This window comes from Mustela putorius, unplaced genomic scaffold, assembly GCF_011764305.1.
Source record: "Mustela putorius furo isolate JIRA1106 unplaced genomic scaffold, ASM1176430v1.1 tig00003845_pilon_pilon_pilon, whole genome shotgun sequence".
NCBI classification, from domain to species: Eukaryota; Metazoa; Chordata; class Mammalia; order Carnivora; family Mustelidae; genus Mustela; species Mustela putorius.
Genome location: NW_025421998.1, coordinates 26039442 through 26059240, shown reverse-complemented (window position 1 = coordinate 26059240; position 19799 = coordinate 26039442). Strand labels below are relative to the sequence as shown.

At 35.9% G+C, this 19799-nt stretch overlaps 1 protein-coding gene across 6 annotated transcripts in view; it reads left to right on the top strand.

Annotated features, from left to right (window-relative positions):
* The window catches only part of CACNA2D1 (calcium voltage-gated channel auxiliary subunit alpha2delta 1), a 503137-nt gene that overhangs the window by 417599 nt on the left and 65739 nt on the right, over positions 1-19799 (top strand). For all 6 annotated transcript variants that reach the window (XM_004739625.2, XM_004739624.2, XM_004739622.2 and 3 more), the window contains exons 12-15: positions 3424-3528; positions 16706-16784; positions 17919-17968; positions 19388-19477. In XM_004739625.2, coding sequence (XP_004739682.1) covers positions 3424-3528; positions 16706-16784; positions 17919-17968; positions 19388-19477 — 324 coding nt within the window. The remainder of the gene's footprint in view (positions 1-3423; positions 3529-16705; positions 16785-17918; positions 17969-19387; positions 19478-19799) is intronic.

Sequence of the window (19799 nt, the reverse complement as noted above, 5' to 3'; positions counted from 1 at the left end):
CAAAGGTTTAACTCACTGAGCCACCTACGGGCCCCTGTTTGTCATTTTCAAATAATTCCCAGGGGCCTGGGTGGCTCAGTAGGTTAAACAGTTGACTCATGATTCTAGACTCATAGAATTGAGCCCGGGCATGGGCAGTGTGCTCAGCGCAGAGACTGCTTGTCCCTCTCACTCTGCTCTTTCCCCTGCTCACACGTACTCTCTCTCTTTCTCCCTCTCTCTCTCAAATAAATACATAAATAAATAAAAACTTAAAAATAATTTCCCCAGATGTTATTACTAGTCTTATTCAAAGTTGAAGCAGATTTTCTTACCTATTTCCAATACTTGCAGTCTTCTTGTCCCACAATGTTATTCTCTGGTTTTTGTTTGTCCTTGTAAGGTTTATCATTAAGATCCCTGAAGCAAGTATCAAATAGGATTAAATGTATCACTTATCCCACAGTACACCTTGAACTGAGATTTGAGTTAGTCCTCAGATGGCACTTCATAAAATATTACAAATCAAAAGGCATTTTTCAAAAAAAATTTTATGAAGTCCGTAAGTGATAGCTGGTGTGCTGTGTCATGTCCGCACGGTGATACAGGGAAACACAGGGATACACTTAACACAATTTGTTATGAAATCACGTATTAAAGTAAATTACCAACTCTACTAGTCATTTTATTGAAATAGCCAAGTTCTTTCCTTTACTCAATTTGTTACAAACCATAACATAATTGTTAGGATTGTGTGATTCTTTAGAAAACTGCAAATCCTCTGACTAGTTGCTGACTTCGCGTATCACGCATCTACTAAGGAGGCTACTCCTGGGAAAGATCGTATTAAAAACGAAACATTTCTTTATTTCCCCTTTTGTGTATGTCCTAACATCTCTCTCTCTCTTGGGAAATATTATTATTTTAATTACACGACTGATCAGCAAGAGCCATTGTGCTTACTTAACTGGTACTTGTGTTCATTAATACTGTTGCCCCCACTACTTCCAAAAATGAAACCAAGTCCTTATGTAAAATTCTTTTTTTTTTTTAAAGATTTTTATTTACTTATTTGACAGAGAGAAATCACAAGTAGATGGAGAGGCAGGCAGAGAGAGAGAGAGAGGGAAGCAGGCTCCCTGCCAAGCAGAGAGCCCGATGCGGGACTCGATCCCAGGACCCTGAGATCATGACCTGAGCCGAAGGCAGTGGCTTAACCCACTGAGCCACCCAGGCGCCCATAAAATTCTTAATCACTTTTCTGTAACAGCCCTTTAGGTACATATTATATAGGCAGATAAAAAGAAATCATCAAAGAAATTAATTTTAGTTAAGGGATTTCAATGTCGTTCACAGAGGTATTTTGATGATAAAATAGGTAACTTTTTTATAGTCAAATTTTCAGATGGCTTTCTTCACAGATGAGAACTATGCTTGAATGTGACAAATTGTAATATTTAGTACTTAGGTTTTCACAATACTTGGTTAACAGCTTTAACTGCCAATGTTCTAATGGCCTAATCAATGGGGTGAGATTATATGAAACAAGATCTTTTCATCACTAGAGTTGTCTTGACTAATTTTTACAATGGGAAATGGGATTTATCTTCTTTGAAAAGTAAGATAGGGTATAGTCTTTCAATAAGCCTAAACACTGCTTAAGGATTAACATTTTTTTCAAAAATACTTCTCATTTAAAGGCCAAGGCTGGTGATTTCCAGTATGGTAACCACAATCCCATGTGGCTTATTGAGGCTTAAAATTATGCCTTGTCTGAATTGAAAAATGTGTTGTAAATGTAAAATATACACCAGAATTTGAAGAGCTATTATGAAAGAAAAAAATGCATATTATCTCAATAATATTGATATGGATTTCATGTTGAATTGACAACATATTGGATGACTGGGTTAAATAAAATATGTTAGTAAAATTAATTTCAGAGATTTCTTCATACTTTGATTAATGTGGCTATTAGAAAGTTAAAATTAGGGGCGCCTGGGTGGCTCAGTGTGTTAAACCTCTGCCTTCAGCTCAGGTCATGATCTCAGGGTCCTGGGATCGAGCCCCGCATCGGGTTCTCTGCTCATCAGGGAGCCTGCTTCCTCCTCTCCCTCTGCCTGCCTCTCTGCCTACTTGTGATCTCTGTCAAATAAATAAATAAATAAAATCTTTTAAAAATTAAAAAAAAAAAAAGAAAAGAAAGTTAAAATTACAAATTTGACTTGCATTACACCTCCAGTGAATAGTACTGAGCTGGAGCCTTGACATTCTCAAAGAAGTTGAGCATTCATAAATTAATGTAATCTTTTATTCTGAACAGTTTTTGCGAACACATTCCACCACAGTAGAAGTTTGAGACTAATTTCAGAACTTCCAAGTCTACCTTTCTAAATTAGTTGTTCATTTTCATGGCCCCTTGGTGCTAATCCATTGTTCTCCTATGTCTGACTCTTTGGAGACCTTAAAGTTTACAATAGGATTTGCCACTGGAATTGAGTCTTTTAGAGTTAGACTATGTGTGTGGATTGAGAGAAGATAGCAGGATATTCTGGGATTAGGTATTGGCGTTTGCAAAGATGTAAGAGCGTTGGGTGTTAGGGATCAACTACGAGTTTATAATTTTGGACAGGTAAAGTGAATAAAGTAGGATGAAGAAGAATGAAAGGGAGCAGAAATGTTTGCAAATGGGTTGAAAATAAATGTGGGAGGGCATGCACATTTTTCGTTCACACTGTTTCTGGTACAAATTATAAGGGCATAAAATTGACATAATAACCATTAATTTAAATCTATTTATTAATCAACCATGGAGAAGTTATTCTATACTAAGTTCTTGATCAAAAAACAAACCTTCGGAGAGCCTGGGTGGCTCAGTGGGTTAAACCTCTGCCTTCAGCTCAAGTCATGATCCCAGGGTCCTGGGATCGAGCCCCACATTGGGCTCTCTGCTCCGCGGGGAGTCTGCTTCCTCTTCTCTCTCTGCCTGCCTCTCTGCCTACTTGTGATCTCTGTCTGTCAAGTTAATAAATAAAATCTTAAACAAACAAACAAACAAACCTTCATGTCCTTATGGCACTTAGATTTAATCAGGGGAAGCTAGCAATAAACAAACAGAATAGATACTGTGTACATAAAAGCATGTAAATGCTATGAGGGAAAATACAATCTGGGAGAGACATGGCCCTTTAAAACAGTCAAGTCCTCACTGATAGGTGAAATTTGAGCATAGACAAAAAAGAAGTGAGACCTATGGATGATGGGAGGAGGGGAGGAGGCCTTCGAGGAATGGGCCTGTTCTGATCTCAGAAATGGTTCTTAAGTATATCCTTACTGAGCAGATCTGTTACCCACTACCTGCAACTTATTCATGTTCATTATGTATTGTTTTATATTCCTTACCTTTTATTGTGAATGATATCCATTCTTTTGTTTTCTTTACAGTATAATGTTTCCAGAGCCAACTGCAATAAGATTATCATGTTGTTCACGGATGGAGGAGAAGAGAGAGCCCAGGAGATATTTGCCAAATACAACAAAGACAAAAAAGTGAGTACAATTTTCTAGTATTTTATTTTTTTAAGATTCTATTTATTTATTTATTGGACAGTGAGAGAATAGGCAAGAGTGGTAGACAGAGGGGGAGGGAGAAGCAGTGTCCTCTGCTGAGCAGGGAGCCTGACACGGGGTTCGATCCCGGGACCCTGGGATCATGACTTGAGCCAAAGGCAGATGCTTAACCTAAGCAACTAAGCTATCCCGCCAACCCAACTTTATAGTATTTTAATCTTAATGTCAATGTATGTGGTTTTTAAAGAGACCATCAAGCAGGGGTAGTAAGAAGGGATATTAGTGTGCCAATTATCAAGTCATACAGATCATAGATTATAAACCATTGGCTAAATTACAGAATGATTAAGAATTATGTTTTTATGTGATTCATAATGACCTTACATCTAATTATTAATAAAATAATTTGGACCTATAAAATCCTATTTGATTTTTATATATAAATTCTATATAAGAAATTATTATAGGAAGAGAATAAACAGAAGAGAACAGAAAAATAGAAATAGTTTGAGCTTTTCTAGGATAAATTTATGATTATTTAATTATTAAAGATTATAATAATACTTAAACTTCCTACAGATGCCTAAAAATTATCTTAACATTGTTCTGTTGATTTATAAATAAATCAATTTATAACAGCAAAAACTATATCCTTATTTGAAAACCTTTCTATTTTTCTCTACCTTAGAAGTAAAACAGCCAGTTCTCTTACCAGCAAAATGGGTTTATTCAGGAATAGCAGAAAAATTTGATCACAGGACGGTGAATCGTGGCAGGCCATAGGCCTGTGCCCATATCAAAGAAAAGGAACACTGCGCTATTGAGGGGGGGCGGGGAGTCAGTGAAAAGCCGCTTTGAGCAAAAGTCCATTGGAAGAAAGTCAGAGGTCAGGGTGGTGATGGTTTCTCATTGGCTGAGTTGAGGTATTTTGTTACTGGCTGAGCTTGTTGCTGGACAAGGAGAAACTCTCCTGCTCAAGTAGTTAAGTAGGCATCTTCTGTTGCAAATGCAAAGTACCTCTTTTTTTGGGGTCTGTGGCTGATGAGGGGGTGGTAGTGATGACAGCTCCCCCTTCCCCTTCTGGTCTCCTAACACTATTTTAAATGAGATGACCTTCATTCAGTTGTACAGTTTCAAGAAAATATCTTAGACAGATTATTTGTATGGTGTGTAAAAAGTGTTCTATTTCAGTATGCAATGAAGAATCTGAAGACAAGTGTTTTGAGGTTGGAATGTATTTTTTTCATTGATTGTTTAACTGCAGAGGAAAGCATTGTAGGGAGACCTGTTTTGAATGTCCTTCCATGTAGTGAAAACTGCTGATATTGTGGAGAATATCAACTGTGACTATTTCTCTAGCAATCCTACCATCAGCTTATTTCATCTTTCTTACTGACTCTTTGCATGTGATAAGAGAATGATTCTCAACTTGGTTTTTTTACAATGTTAAGGCTCCGTTTAAAAAAAAAAAAGATGATATAAATTATTTTTTTGTGTGTTTAACAAATTCCAGAAGAAATCACATATTTATCCAGAAGTCTCTTCTGAATAAAATGCCAAATTTACTTTGCTTTTAATTGAACTTTTCACCATTTAGAAAGGTGTGGTTCATTATGAGCTCTAGTGGACTGTTTTATATGCATTTCAAAAACTAAAATGCGAGAGGAAAAAGGTGAATTAATATATTTAGATAGTTTTGCAGACACAGTGCTGTGAATAATTTGGGGGACAGTATTGATGAAAATTTTTGGAACACTTTGAAATACTCAGTTGCTTTTTAGCCTATATGTGATTGGAATATGATTGAAGAATTAAAACCATATACACATATATAACTTCAAATTAATCACAAATCTTTTTAACACGGAGCTCTTTGGATACTATATATGCTGTGGTTATATCATGACATAAGTTTACTGCATTGGTTGAGGGTTTTCGTTTTTTTGTTTTTTCCTAAATACCTGCTGATTTTAATTGTATGGAAACACTATTTATTTTGAAAAAGTTAATAAATTTAACCATTGACTGAATACTTAGAAATGATAACTTGATGTTAGGAATAATTCTTTCTAAGAAATTATCAGAGGGGTGACTGGGTGACTCAGTAGGTTAAGTCTCTGCCTTCGGCTCAGGTCATGATCTCAGGGTCCTGGGATTGAGCCCAGCATCGGGCTCTCTGCTCAGCAGGGATCCTTCTCTCTGCCTGCTGCTCTGCCTACTTGTGCTCTCTCTGTTAAATAAATAAGTAAAATCTTTTAAAAAAAACATTATCAGAGTTCACGGTCATGGGAAGATGTGGGTGCATTAATCTAAGATACCATTTTTCAAAATTCAGGGCAGTGATTGCCCCTTGGAGGATGTCCCAGGCTCTCGCCTCCCATATTAATATCTTGAAACACTGCTTCTCATCCCCTTCACCTTTTACAGAAACTCAAGTTTTTAAACAAAGCATTTTTTGACATCCTAAACCACATAATAAATGAATCCTATCACAATCACTTCTGCAAAACTGATGGATCTAGTCTTAGGGATCCTGCTGTTTGTCTGCTCGTGTAGTGACTCCTGTGCTTTATGGACACTTTAGGGCCACACAGCATTATTAAAGCCAAAGCAACTTTGGAAATGAATTGCACTTAGTTTCTGCAATTGAATGCTATTTTTACCTGACATAAAAATGAAGATGTTCTTGGAATTACATGCTTTATTGGTTCTGTGATTCTGCTTTCAGTGGCTGTAGAAAGTTCTGTGATGAGCACACACTCACACGTACATGCTGACCTACATGCACAGGTGGAGCCACACACATTTTCTCTCTGTTTTAAACAGGCGTCCTCTCTGGCCATTGTATCTCCGCGAACAAGAGACCGTGTGTGTGACTTTGGCATGCGGTTTCTTATATAAAGGTGTAGATTAAAAGCCACAGGTGGTTGAGAAGTAAGGGAGAGGTGAGGAAATAGAAATCTGGATATAAAGTACTTATTTTCTCCAAAATCCTTGCAAATTTTCTAAGAAATATTGGGGGGGGAAAGTAAGATCATCAACTCTGGGTCAGGTTGTTTAGATATGCAGGTATGGACGTATATACGCACATATGTATTTTTAAGAATGGAAGAGCTAATTCATTAGTCTATGTTATGGATTAGTAAAGGGATACCCACACGGGGAAAGCTTATAGATGCAAAATCGAGAAATGATAACTGATAGAGATCCTTGAAAAAGGAGGGACAAAGAGATATAGATCATAGATTTCTGATTTGAGCAAACAGGAATACTGTTGATGGGAACATTGCTGTCTCCCATGTCTTTTGCTCTCTTCTGTTTTGCTCATTGGCTTACCATATTTCCTAATGTGGGAAAACTTTGTTAAGCAAAAATTTCATCTCTTGGTATTTTCAAATTCTATATCCACTAACAGTGAAGATAGAGGATAGCAGATGACAACTTTTAAGTCAGACCTTTGAGCAGATCTGTATTTTGTCAAGATACCATTTACATAGTTAATTGTTTATGTGAAAGGCCTATATGTGCATATAGTGTGTAGGTATATGTACATACTGAAGATAGCATGTATGCTATCTGCATATAATTGAAGACCGTGAAAAAATGTCTTATATAAAAATTTCTTACTATGTATATAAGTTTCTTATATGTATATAATTTTACACATACATATGGGTGTGTGTGTGTGTATAAAAGAAATTTTTTCACTGTCTTCAAATATGAATTCAGATGGTTTTGGATGAACTTGAAGACCCCTTTCTAAATTCAGAATTCCACCGTCCCACACCTTGTGAGAACATTGAAGCCCACAGATACTGATAATTGACGATCTTTGTCACATAAGGTTGTGTATGACACAGAATGTTCAGTAGTTTTGCCATAAGCATTTTTCCTGTAGACATCTTTGCCACAAGCATTTTCATTGCAAACATTTTCACCTTATAACTAAATGGCCATAAGGCAATCTTGCTGTAAAATAAAATAAAATTAAAATTAAAAAATTGACAGATCAGTTTGACAATTTGGTTTCTCAAACTGGTTTGATAGTTTGATTTCTTTTCTCTATTGTGCATGCTGCATTTATGGATTGTATTCCCATTTCTGTATGGCAGAAATGTTAGCCCTCAAACTGGTGTATATACATTTCTTATAGAACTTTAGAATGTGTAGCACTGGACATGTACCAGTATGCAAGGAAAAAACAACTGTGGAGAATGCTTTCACAATACAAAAAAAAAAAAAAAAAAAAAAAAATTCAAAGCTTAGTGACAGATTGGCATCCTAGTGTTTGGAGACTATTACCTGTCACAAGGTGAAGGAAGAGATCTTAGCACAAAAAGAAAAAAAAAGGCATGATGCCGAAGGATGAGACAAATGAACTAGCCAGAAAAATCACAGAAAAATATTAACAGTAAGACTGAAAGACTTTAAAGACCAGTGCTTAGGTATAACCCACAGAACAAAAGCAGTGAGTTTTGCAGCATTGCTCTGAATCTGCAATATACATTTTGAATGTATTCAAGTATTTTGTATCTCACAAGAAAAGTCTTTTAAAGTCTTTGTAAATAAATGATGCTATTTAATTTTTTGTGATTTTTATCTTCTATAGCAAAATTGTCTTAAAGCCAACACTTATGCAGTCTGATGTTTGGAGTGAAATTGCTTGCCGCAAAGATGTTTACAGTGAAACTATCTAGAACCACGTATGACAGACCAGTCTCCTACTTGGAAAATTAATATTTGTTACATAACAACTTGATCAACTCAGATTTTCACCAGCCGCCTTATCTTTCAAATGGCCGGCATGTAAAAATCTGATAGGTTGAATAAAATAAAAACTTTCAAGACTCTTAAAAGTTCTGCATGTGATTAGAGCTTTATGTTAAAACCTATTCTTCAACAACAAAGTTCATTTGTGACTCTCAAAGTAGCAAAATTACCAAGTCATAACGAAAGTTGGATGAGCCTTAAAAGAAAAATCTGGAAACTGCTCTTTGAATTCTGCCTTTTCCCCCAAGCCTCTTGCTTGGCATCAGCGTTGCTGCTAAATGCTTCATTTACATTCATTTGTCATCCCGATGACATTAGAAATCACTCAGAGCAGCCCAGGTAGGTGTGCTGAGGTACGTCCATCCAGAGAGCTGATGAATGAGGCTGCAGATAAACAGCACAATTTAATGAGGCCAAAAGGTTAGAGAATTAGGACAAAATGTTTGGGTTCTTTCGAAATGCATTACTCTTGGGAATTAATCTACCTGATTATAGATAGGTACAGCTTTAAAACGGAGTCCGTGTTAATCTCCTCACACAGCTGTTCCATATTAAAATGCGTTCACTTTATAATCTTTACCTGCAGCAATGCTGTTCCTTAGGGTTCACCCATGTGTATGACACTTCCTTAAAAATTGTGCCAAAACTAAAATGAACTCTATCATAAAGTCCAAACAAATGAGTAAAGGAAAGTGAAACCAGACACAGAGTTGAAAGATAACTCCCAGGCCCAGCGAAATTAAAAATACTTGATTTTCTGTAGAGTAGCAGAAAGATCAGTCAGCCATACACACTGAAGATCGTCTAGTCCGGTAGAAAACCGTCCTCGGATTCTTAGCTTAATTCTCAGAAGTAATCAAGAAATGCAAAAGCATCAAGAATTTATAAAACCAAAGTTTCAAAATAATGAGTAAATTGAATAAGAGGAGCAAATGACAGACTGATTTCAAAATAAAGAATGCATAGATAAAATTGTAAGAGGCTGACAAGAGATGCATTGTTACTTTTTAAAAATTATTTGAAAGTGATTAGGGATGTCTTTCCTATTTTTCTGTCAGACCCATGGTAGAAAGAAGTAATCTGCAGCCAACAAATATCTAAAGCAAGTTAAAAATGAAGTAATATGCCTATGTTTTATATAGTAACAGTGAACATAGTCAATTAATTTTTCAAAAGGTGGTAAGGAAAGTAATTTGTTGCCTTCTGTCTTGTCCCTGCCTGGCTCCTCCCAGGCAAGAATGAAACCTTTGGAAGCAATGTTTGAATATATGTGGCGTTCAGATTTGTAAAATATGTAATACCATTTAACAAATGCACTGCTCTAAAAAAGTTTGCTTTTAAGTATTTTGCCACGTTCAACAGTTACCAAAAGTTTTCCAGCTTTAGAACGGAAAATGTACCTGTGGGGCACCTGGGTGGCTCAGTGGGTTAAAGCCTCTGCCTTCTGCTCAGGTCATGATCTTGGGGTCCTGGAATTGAGCTCCACATCAGGCTCTCTGCTCATTGGGGAGCCTGCTTCCCTCACTCTCTCTCTGCCTGCCTCTATGCCTACTTGTGATCTCTATCAAGTAAATAAATAAAATCTTAAAAAAGGGAGAAAAAAAAGAAAATGTACCTTTGTTCATAAAAATCAAGGATGATATTTATGCCAGAGTTACTATAGAGTTGAAAAGAGTAATTGCCAGTAACATTGGCTGCCAGTAGAGAGATTGTCCATTTAACAGGCATGGGGTGTGTGTGTGTGCATGTGTGTGTGTGTGTGTGTGTGTCTTCCTTTCTGACAGATTTATTTACATTTGTTTCTCTTAATATAAAACTAATGTTGACAGTTCATTCCCTGAACTAAGGAAAATATTATCAGATACATTCTCTTCAGGTTTCAGTCAGACTACTACCACACATTTTACAGAATCCTTAACTTAATATCTAAAGTCTAATGAAAAATGAAGTTAGGGATTATAAGAACTGCAAAGTATATAGAAGACAAACAGAAAAATATACAGTAGATGCACCTGAATTAATCTCTAGGTAGAATCCTGTCACCTAGAATCAGGATTGCCCTTTGTTTGGGTTCAATAGTTAGACCAGAAATAGCCCGCTGCTCTGCATTCTCTGAGGCTGCTCGCTTCTCCAATGAAGAATTCTGCTTCCCACAAACCTCTGCAGACATCTTTGCTGCTCAGTCTTTGTGGGCACTCCCTTTCCCCCAGACTCCCAGCACTGTCTGTCCTCTTTCATTCTCCCAGATTCCCCTTTTCAGTTATTTTAATTATTTGTTCACTAGCCTTGAACTTCCCTCCATGAAGGAATTTGTTCTAGTAACACAAAACGACTTTAAAAAGAAAAGCAAAATGCAATGGTCAAGTCGGTTTGTATGCATGGTCACAAAGAACCAAACATGTTTGTCACGTGTTACGTGTGGGTGCGTAACACAAATACACTTGGGATTATGTCGGTGTGTTACCCTTACTGGTGACAGTTCTAGTGACTCACGCTTACGTTATGAGATGATGAGATGGGCTTGAAGCTCTATGAAGTGGGTGTCATGTCAATCTGTAAAGGGACCTTCGAATCCTTTGGGGCTAGGGCAGTGCTTGCTGCCCGTTGTTGCTAAATATTGACTGATGGGTTAGATGTATCGGTAAATACGCAGTAAAGAAGCTCCTGAGGGGGCCAACTATAAGAAATGCATAAATAAGAAAAATGTAATAGCTCTGTTCTTCTTTTAAAAGATAATCATTTAAAACAATATTTATTTCCTTCTGCTTGGAATATGGAGTAGAATTGATGTTCTATTCTTGTATACATCATCTTATGAGGAAGGAGGGTTTACATTTATGTAAGAAATGGTTGCATTGATGGCATTTTTCCGTTTACTCCAATCCGTCCAACACGTAGTTTTTCACAACTGCTCTCATTACTCGTGCCAGTGAAGTATTTGGCGTTACCCAAGAATATCTGAAATAAATCCATATATTGCTTCTTTTCTGACCTCCTGGCTGATGATGGTCTTGGCAGAGCTACAAATTGCTTGGAAATACAGTGTGCCCATAGCTTATTCCTCCTTAATCAGGAACTATAAACGTCTACAGATTATATGACACTGTGAGTTAATTATATATTAATTGGTATTGATAAGTTTTAAAAACTGACATAATTCCAAGGCATGTATCAATGTTGTTATCCACCCAAACCGTAGGACACCGGAGAGAAAGAGCCGCTCAGTTCTGTTTAATAAGATCACGTATGCAAAACCTATGTGACTACTGCATTTCGTTTTCCTTTATAAAGTGATTTGGTGTTATTTGCCTGTACAAATTCAATAGTCCTTGATTAAATTCTTGCCTTTGTCAGACCCTAGGAAATTTCATGTAAATGTATCTCATGGACACAATGGAATTTAGACTATATTGGCCCCTTTTCTATAGGTCATCGCTGAATGTAATAAAGCAAGCCAAATTTGCCTTCTTCTTAGAAAGGTGTCATTTCGAGTTATTTTGAGTTCTATTTGAGGCATAGTAGGCTAGTGTCTCACTCATGGAAAATGTAACCCCGTAGAAATCTGATAATTTGACGGTAGAATTTGTAGTCCTCTTCCTCCTCATCCTCATTACCATGGTAAATAGTGATGGAACTTATAATTTTTCATGTAACATAAAAGCTTTATATGTATCATTTCATTTACAATGGGGATGATCATATGATAAAAATATTTTTATGACCACCACCACCACCACCACCACCACCATCATCATCATCCCCATTTTGGAATTAAGAAAACCAAAACTTGGGAAGTTAAATAGCTTGTTAAAAGTCATACAGCTACTAAGTGGCAGAGTCAAGAATTTAAATGATCTCCAGACCAGATTTTCTAAGCTCACGTGGAATGCGTCTAGCCTGTCATCTGTCTCTGTCTCCCGGGCAGCCTTGTGGGGCTGTGCCAATCATCATTTGCCCACCCAGGAGCCTTCATTGTAGTCAGACAGCAGGACTGTTCCACTAAGGGACATGCTTCTTGCAGCGTTAAGAGGTTAAGACAGATTAAACTAAGCCATCAAAACTTTGCAGACTGCAAATACCTTTCAGATCATTGGGCTTTATAAAGTAAACTTAGTGTGAAAGGTGAACGTGGACACTTTTATTTATTTCATAGTACTAGGAAACTAGGGATGTAGGTTATTCTAACGCTCCGGATTCTGTTACTCTTGTGAATTATGGTAACCGCTGTAGAATTTTCTCCTAAAATATTCAATCCAATCTAGTATTTTTATAGGCTGAAGGCCAAAAATTTTAGTACACACAGTAAATTAATAAAACCCATTTTTGACATCATTTTTCTAACATGTTTCGATAGCTGAAGGTTTTATTTTAGGTTTATTGGCTTCTTTTCTTTATAGTCTCATTTCCATTATTCCTTGGAGATTTGCCTATTGTAAATTAAACTTGAACTCTGGGTAACTGATAATTGTTGAGGTGACAGTTTCCAGTAACTGGGTTCTGCTGGGAAACAAGAAATTCCTATGGCTTTTTAAAATAGGTTGACCCTGTGGCTTTGGAAAAATCTTAATTGAAGACAACTATTTTAGTCTTCAACAAACAGAACAAAACAAAACAGATTAGCAGAAGTCCAGAATTGTAGGATAAAGTTATAAAATGGTGGTATATTGTAAGAAACAAATAATCTATTTTAAATAACCAACTTTGCTGTAAATTAAAAGTTTCTACTAAAGACCCAATTTCTAGCATGATGAAAAATATTTTTAAGTCCGTCTAAAACTGTGTATGTCTCATATATGACCCTGAAGAGGCCATTTTTTAAAAACATGAGCTTAAATTAACTAAAAAATCCTCCAGATTAGTGAAGGAATATTTAAAACATTTTCTAGAAATATTTTATTTACAAAATTTCTGGCATTCATTTGTTATGTGAATCCTATATTGGGATTACAAATGCACTACTGCACATGAATAAAGAAATTTTCCCTCCACAAAAGTTGACTGCTTTGATGAAGGCATGGTTCAGAGTAAGTAATTTGCTTAATTGAGACTTTAGATGAAATATTTAGGGGCTCCTGGGTGGCTCGGAAGGTTAGGCATCTGCCTTTGGCTCAGGTTGTCCTGGGATGGAGCTCTGCATTGGGCTCCCTGCTCAGCGGGGAGTCTGCTTCTCCTCCTCCGTCTACCTGCTGCTCCCCTATTTGTGCACACCCGTTCTCTCTCTCTCTCTCTCTTTAAAATAAGTAAATATATTTTTAAAAAATTTAGCTTGTGTGACTACACATTAGGGATTTTGAGTTTTTTATGTGTCATTTTATTTTTTTTATATATCCTATTTTTTTACTAAAAATAAAAGAACTCTAAAAATATACATCCTTGAGAATGTAATTTACCTTAATTTTTGCATTGTGTCTATTTCAAGGAATTGCTTTATTTTTTTCTCTTTCTCCCAAATTACAGCTAAACGAAAACAGTAACTTTAAAGAAGTAGAAAACATCAGAGGAATGAGGCTAGCAATCATCTCTATGGATTTGTCATTTGGAATTTCAGAGATAGTTCACTCGCTATTCCACAGGGTGGCAGTCATAGAGCACAGACTAGGAAGAATGAACTGATTTAAAATTCGGAACAGAAAGTTAGGAGTGTAAACATGACCTTGTAAATTTCACCAGTTTATTGTGAACATGCATTATAACATTGTATATTGCACATGTGCCTGAAATCAATGAAGTTAAAATTCTTAGTACATAATTAGGTAAAATATGTAAGGCGAGAAATGAAATGCAGCATGAGTGTTGGTAGTCGGGATTGGAATAGTTTTTATGTTGGCTTTTTCACTGTTTCACAAAGAATTTATTTATTTATTTATTTTTTAAAAGATTTTATTTATTTATTTGACAAACAGAGATCACAAGTAGGCAGAGAGGCAGGCAGAGAGTGAGAGAGAGGAGGAAGCAGGCTCCCCACGGAGCAGAGAGCCCGACGCGGGGCTCGATCCCAGGACTCTGGGATCATGACCTGAGCCGAAGGCAGAGGCTTTAACCCACTGAGCCACCCAGGCGCCCCTGCTTCACAAAGAATTAAAAAGCTAGGGTGCTCTGTATTAAACTTTTTCTCAACCAAGTATATATTAATAAATCAGAAAATTTGGGGCAGCCTATAAAATCATTAGAATGTACACAGTGCGTGTGTTTGTGTGTGTGCGTGCATGTACACATGCACATGTGTGTATCTACCAAGAGAAATTTCAGAAGAATAGTGTCTACACTAAGGCGAATAAAAATTAAGAGGTACAGATTATGAAATTATAATATAGGAATAATTCAGATAATCTTTTATTCACAGAGCTGAGGATCTGTGTGGCAAAGTAACACACAGGGAGAGGCACACACACACTATTTGGTGTGCTTTAAAATGTTACACCTCTATACCCAGGTCTGATTCTGAATTCTTAATTTGGACAACTTCTAAGATCTTCATGTCTGCAAACCTCAGGGTTAGCCACAACTTTTGGAGTCAAACAAAGCAACGAGTATTTTTGTTGTTTGAGGGAAGTTTCTGTTTTGCTTTTTTACTAGTATGTATTTTGACTGAGTTGTGTTTATTTGGACTGTTTGATGACTAGCATCAGTCAAAATCACATGGTATGTGTTTAAGTGGAACCCCTATGTTAGTAGAAATGCTTGCCTCCCAGGGACATCGATAGAATAATTCATTTAGTCTTATTTATTTCTCTTGACTGAAAAGTCTTTTGTGGAAAAATATTTTACCAGAACACTGTTGTGGCAAGAGAGACACTAAGACAAACCAGTGCTTTAAATTGAAAATTTGAGGCACCCTTGCAAATCTTCACTGTGAAGGTTTCCCCCATGCTCTCTGGGGCATCTGGGTTTTTTCCCTGCCCTTAATTTGTGTGACAATTGTTTAAGGTATAGCAATGAAATTGAATTATCAGCTGGGTGACATACCTGTTTACAGAAATACTTCTGTTTAGGAGTAAGTTCAACTATGTCAGAGGCAACATTACCCTTGAAATATGAGCTGTATAGACAGCCCCCAAAATAAATTTTTAGAATTTAAGAAAATGAAATTGGTACATTTAAGGAATACGGGTTGAGGGTTAAGATAGGTGTCAGCGACTTCTGTTAATGTAGAATGGATCACTTGTCCTTCTGAGTTGAGATGATTCAAATTCAGATGTGTCCTGCAAATGACTGAGGCAAGCCAGAAGCCAGGACGAGTGAAGGGTGGCTCGCAGAAAACTTTACCAGTGAAACAGCACCATCTCCAGTGTACGTTTTGGGACAGGGATTGTTATGAAGTGATCTCTGTGTGGCCAAGACCAGTGGTGGAACAGAAAACAGATGTGAAATCTCTTTTGAGATTTGTGCTCTGCGGTCATGTGCAAAGATGAAACAGGCGAAACAATTAGAAAATGTCAGTTCAAACAGTCAATCGACATGAATTAGGGAAAAGCTGTTAACATAGTTCAAACCAGAATGTGAATTCATGGAAAAGTGATTTTCTGCATGTTTATCTTTAGAAAAGGCTAAAATGTTTAACTTAAAATGCTGCTTTACTTAGATTACTAAATTGGTAAAAATCAATATATCCTAAATAGCCATTTTGTTAAAAATTTGTTGACATTGAATTTATCCTCTATATTCTTAAATTATTATGAAATTATAATTAAATATAATGGCTTCTGATAAACATTTATGTTACTATAATTTAAAAACGATCTCAACTGAGTTTTTAAAAATATTTGCATATCTTATAGCACATTAGAAGCAGTTGCTATTTTTGTTGTCTTTCAAAATTCTAGGAGCTTAACCTGCGTATTTATATATGCGAGTACTCTTTTATAGAAAGTAATAGGACACCATAATCATGTATGTACATACTAAATATTTTCATGGTGTGAAAGTAGTGAACTATCACTAAGATAATTGCCTTAAACAACTAAAAGCATGATGACCTCCCTCCTACCTACTTCGTTATAGTCACATATTTATGAAATAGGAATTATTATTTCTACTGATTATTTTTTGCAGTGACTAGGTATGCAGATAATATGTTTTAACCAGGTGAGACAGGCGAAGTCGGGTGGGCGTAAAAGATGCCATTTCTTTTAAATGCAACCTTGGGATCGGGACCGGGTACCAGGCACCCAAGTACTGTCTTAAACTGAGTGACTGACGTTCCTGTTGAGAGTAGGTTATGGGGTCTCTCTCTGGTGACTTCCTGAAAGATTGACTGCCTTGATTTTTCTTGTCACATTTATCAGCTGAAAAGCATGCTTTCATTTGTTTTTTGCCTTGGCTTTTTTGTGTTGCCATCAGTTAAATTGCATGTAGCCTAACGGATCCTTGTGTTCCAATTCACCAGGTGCGTGTGTTCACATTTTCAGTTGGTCAGCATAATTATGACAGAGGACCTATTCAGTGGATGGCCTGTGAAAATAAAGGTAACAGATCTGCTTTCTCGACCGCATTTTAATACTAAAACTAAATTGGTAGTTGTTGTTCTACGTATTCTCTTTTAAGATCCAGTTGTAGCTAATGTTTACGGGAATAGAGACAAGTGTAAGATGTTGAATGTCGTTTTTTTGGTTTTTCGGTTTTTTTAGATTATTTGGGAGAGAGAAAGAGCAGGGCAGTGGGGGGCGTGGGTGGTGAGTGGCAGAGGGAAGAGGGAGAGAGAGTCTTTTAAGCAGCCCCCACATTGCTGATGCAGGCTGGGTCTCAGGACCCGAGCCAAAGCCAAGAGTCAGACACTTAACTGACTGTGCCACCCAGGTGCGCCAAGATGTTAAATGTGTTTTCTGTGGAGAAAACCCACACACAGAACACTTGGAAATTATTACTATTACAGTATATGAAAATTCAGACATTTGATCATATGATATCTGATATCATATATTGATATCATTCTATGCTTTATTTAAAGATACTTAATGCTACTCATCAAATAGAATCTTACCTGAAAAATTAGGAATGAAAGAATATCTGAATTACATAAAACTTACATGTAAGAAAGTATGACATCCAAGTTCCTTTTTTTCCTGAGTGGTTGAATTTTCTTTTAAATGTCTTACACATTCCTAGGTAATTCTCGTTTTGTGTAGTGAGCCCCTGTTCCCTATGTACACAGAAAAAACCTGAAAATGTTATTTGAAAAACTGATCACATAGCAATAAAGGGAACCTCAATTTATTACAAAAATCATATTTAGGCAAATATTTCATATAAATGTAATTGTCAGATTCCCATTATTATGTGTCTTTAAGAATTTCTCCAGCATAGAGTATTTTAAATAATGCCTGGTTCCCTACTGTGAAGTAGAAAAACCACATATATCTGATACAGTTTATAAGAAACATAGTGAAATTTCTCACAAAGCTTATGCATTTGTTAGGGATATACATTAATCCAACCTTTTCTACATTTATTGGTGGTATTGGTATGTTAGTGTTTGCTCAATTAGAAGTGAAAAAAAAAAAAAGCTCTTTTTTTTTTCTCCAAAGACCTAAAATAGTTTCGTGGCCATGAATGGTAATGTGATATTTAGATATATAAAAATATGTATGTGTATGTTTCAGGTTATTATTATGAAATTCCTTCCATTGGAGCAATAAGAATCAATACTCAGGTATGGTTATTAAAATTTTGTTTAAATTATGTTTTCAAAGAAAAAGATGTTTCTTTGCTGCTTTAAATATGCTCAATTGGAGAAAATAGGTGAAAGTGAAAAAATGATCCATAGTATTGTATTTGTAACAAAATGATGAGTGTCATGGTGATGTACTGATTGCTATTTCATTAAAGTTCCAAGTGTTTTCATATATTGAAAACTCAGGTAAAAAACTATGTATGCTGTTCTTCTAAGATGTTAAAAACATCACCGAAAATAAATAAAATGAAAATTTACTAACAGTCTTGTTTCATTTAACTTGAACTTGGTTCTATTTCAGATGACTTAAATTAGTTTCTTCAAGGTACAGGTCCCACAAAGAAAGTTAAGCAATACTTAATCTGGACAAACTATATGGATTCTAACCAGAATTCAGATAACTTCTCAAATAACCACTGTAGATCTATTTACCTGTTTAAAATAAACTTTCAACAAGGAGATGATGTTTTTCTATAACCATTTATTTTATTTTATTTTTAATTATTAAACTTTTTTTCAAATTTTTATTTAAATCCTAGTTAGTTAACATAAAGCGTAATACTGGTTTCAGGAGTAGAATGTAGTGATTCATCATTTACATGTAATACTCTGTTCTCATCCCAACAAGTGCCCTCCTTATCCCCATCACACATTTAACCATTCAGTTTAAAATATGCCTGTTAAATAACCTTGTAGAGTGAAGCAAATTAATTTAAATGTATATTATTTTCAAGCATTCATAAATAACAATTTAAAATCATTACTCAACTTTAAACGTAACTGAGGATCCACAAAATAGACTAAGTCAAAATTGAACATAAATAACATGGCATCTGTGGAACTGAATACCGACTGTGTTTTATGTTGAAATGAAACAGCAGCTGCACTTGAGTCTGATGTCTTACTTGGCACAAGTATTTCATTTATTTTTTGATATGTTTAAATGTAGCTTTGAATTTCAGCCAAACAATCTGTGATATGAAAGCAAGTATGTGGCTGCTTTATTATTTCACATTTGCGTGATTCCATCCAGTAAATCACAGAGACTTAAAATAGTTTAGATTAACATAAAGCAATTCACAAGGAACGTATTTCACTTATCATTGGCTGTACCTCAGAAAAAGAATGTTTTGTGATTAGAAAAAAACTGGGGTAGATATATTGTATAAACAACATGAGCTAAATATTGTTGATTCAAAGTATGTAGAGATACCAGTTATGGTCTGTCCAAAATAGGAATTAAATGGTTACATATTTACTCTCTTTGAGTCCATATTTATTTCTACCTCTAGGTAATTTTCTTCTGTAGAGTTATTTTGATTTTGTTTTTAGCATAGCATTTCTGGTTTTCAACCTCTTAACCTTTTCTTTCTTTTTTCCTTTTTTTTTTCTTAATAGGAATATTTGGATGTTCTGGGTAGACCAATGGTGTTAGCAGGAGATAAGGCTAAGCAAGTCCAATGGACAAATGTATACCTGGATGCACTGGTAAGACACTGGCTGTTCAGCCACAGACCATCCTAACAAAAGCATGTAGCCATTTCTGTTGCCTTCTAGGTGACGTTTATCGTTTCCAAAAGTTCTTCTATTGCAACCTTTTTTTGCTAGAATTTAGGTAATACACATAAAAACAGACTTGTCTAATCACAAATGTAAAGTGTTACTTTATTTTTTTAGGTGATCTGTTATGAATGTGGGATTTTGAACCTCCAATCTTTTTTTTTTTTTTAAGATTTTTTATTTATTTGACAGATCACAAGTAGGCAGAGAGGCAGGCGGGGGGTGGGGGAAGCAGGCTCCCTGCTGAGTG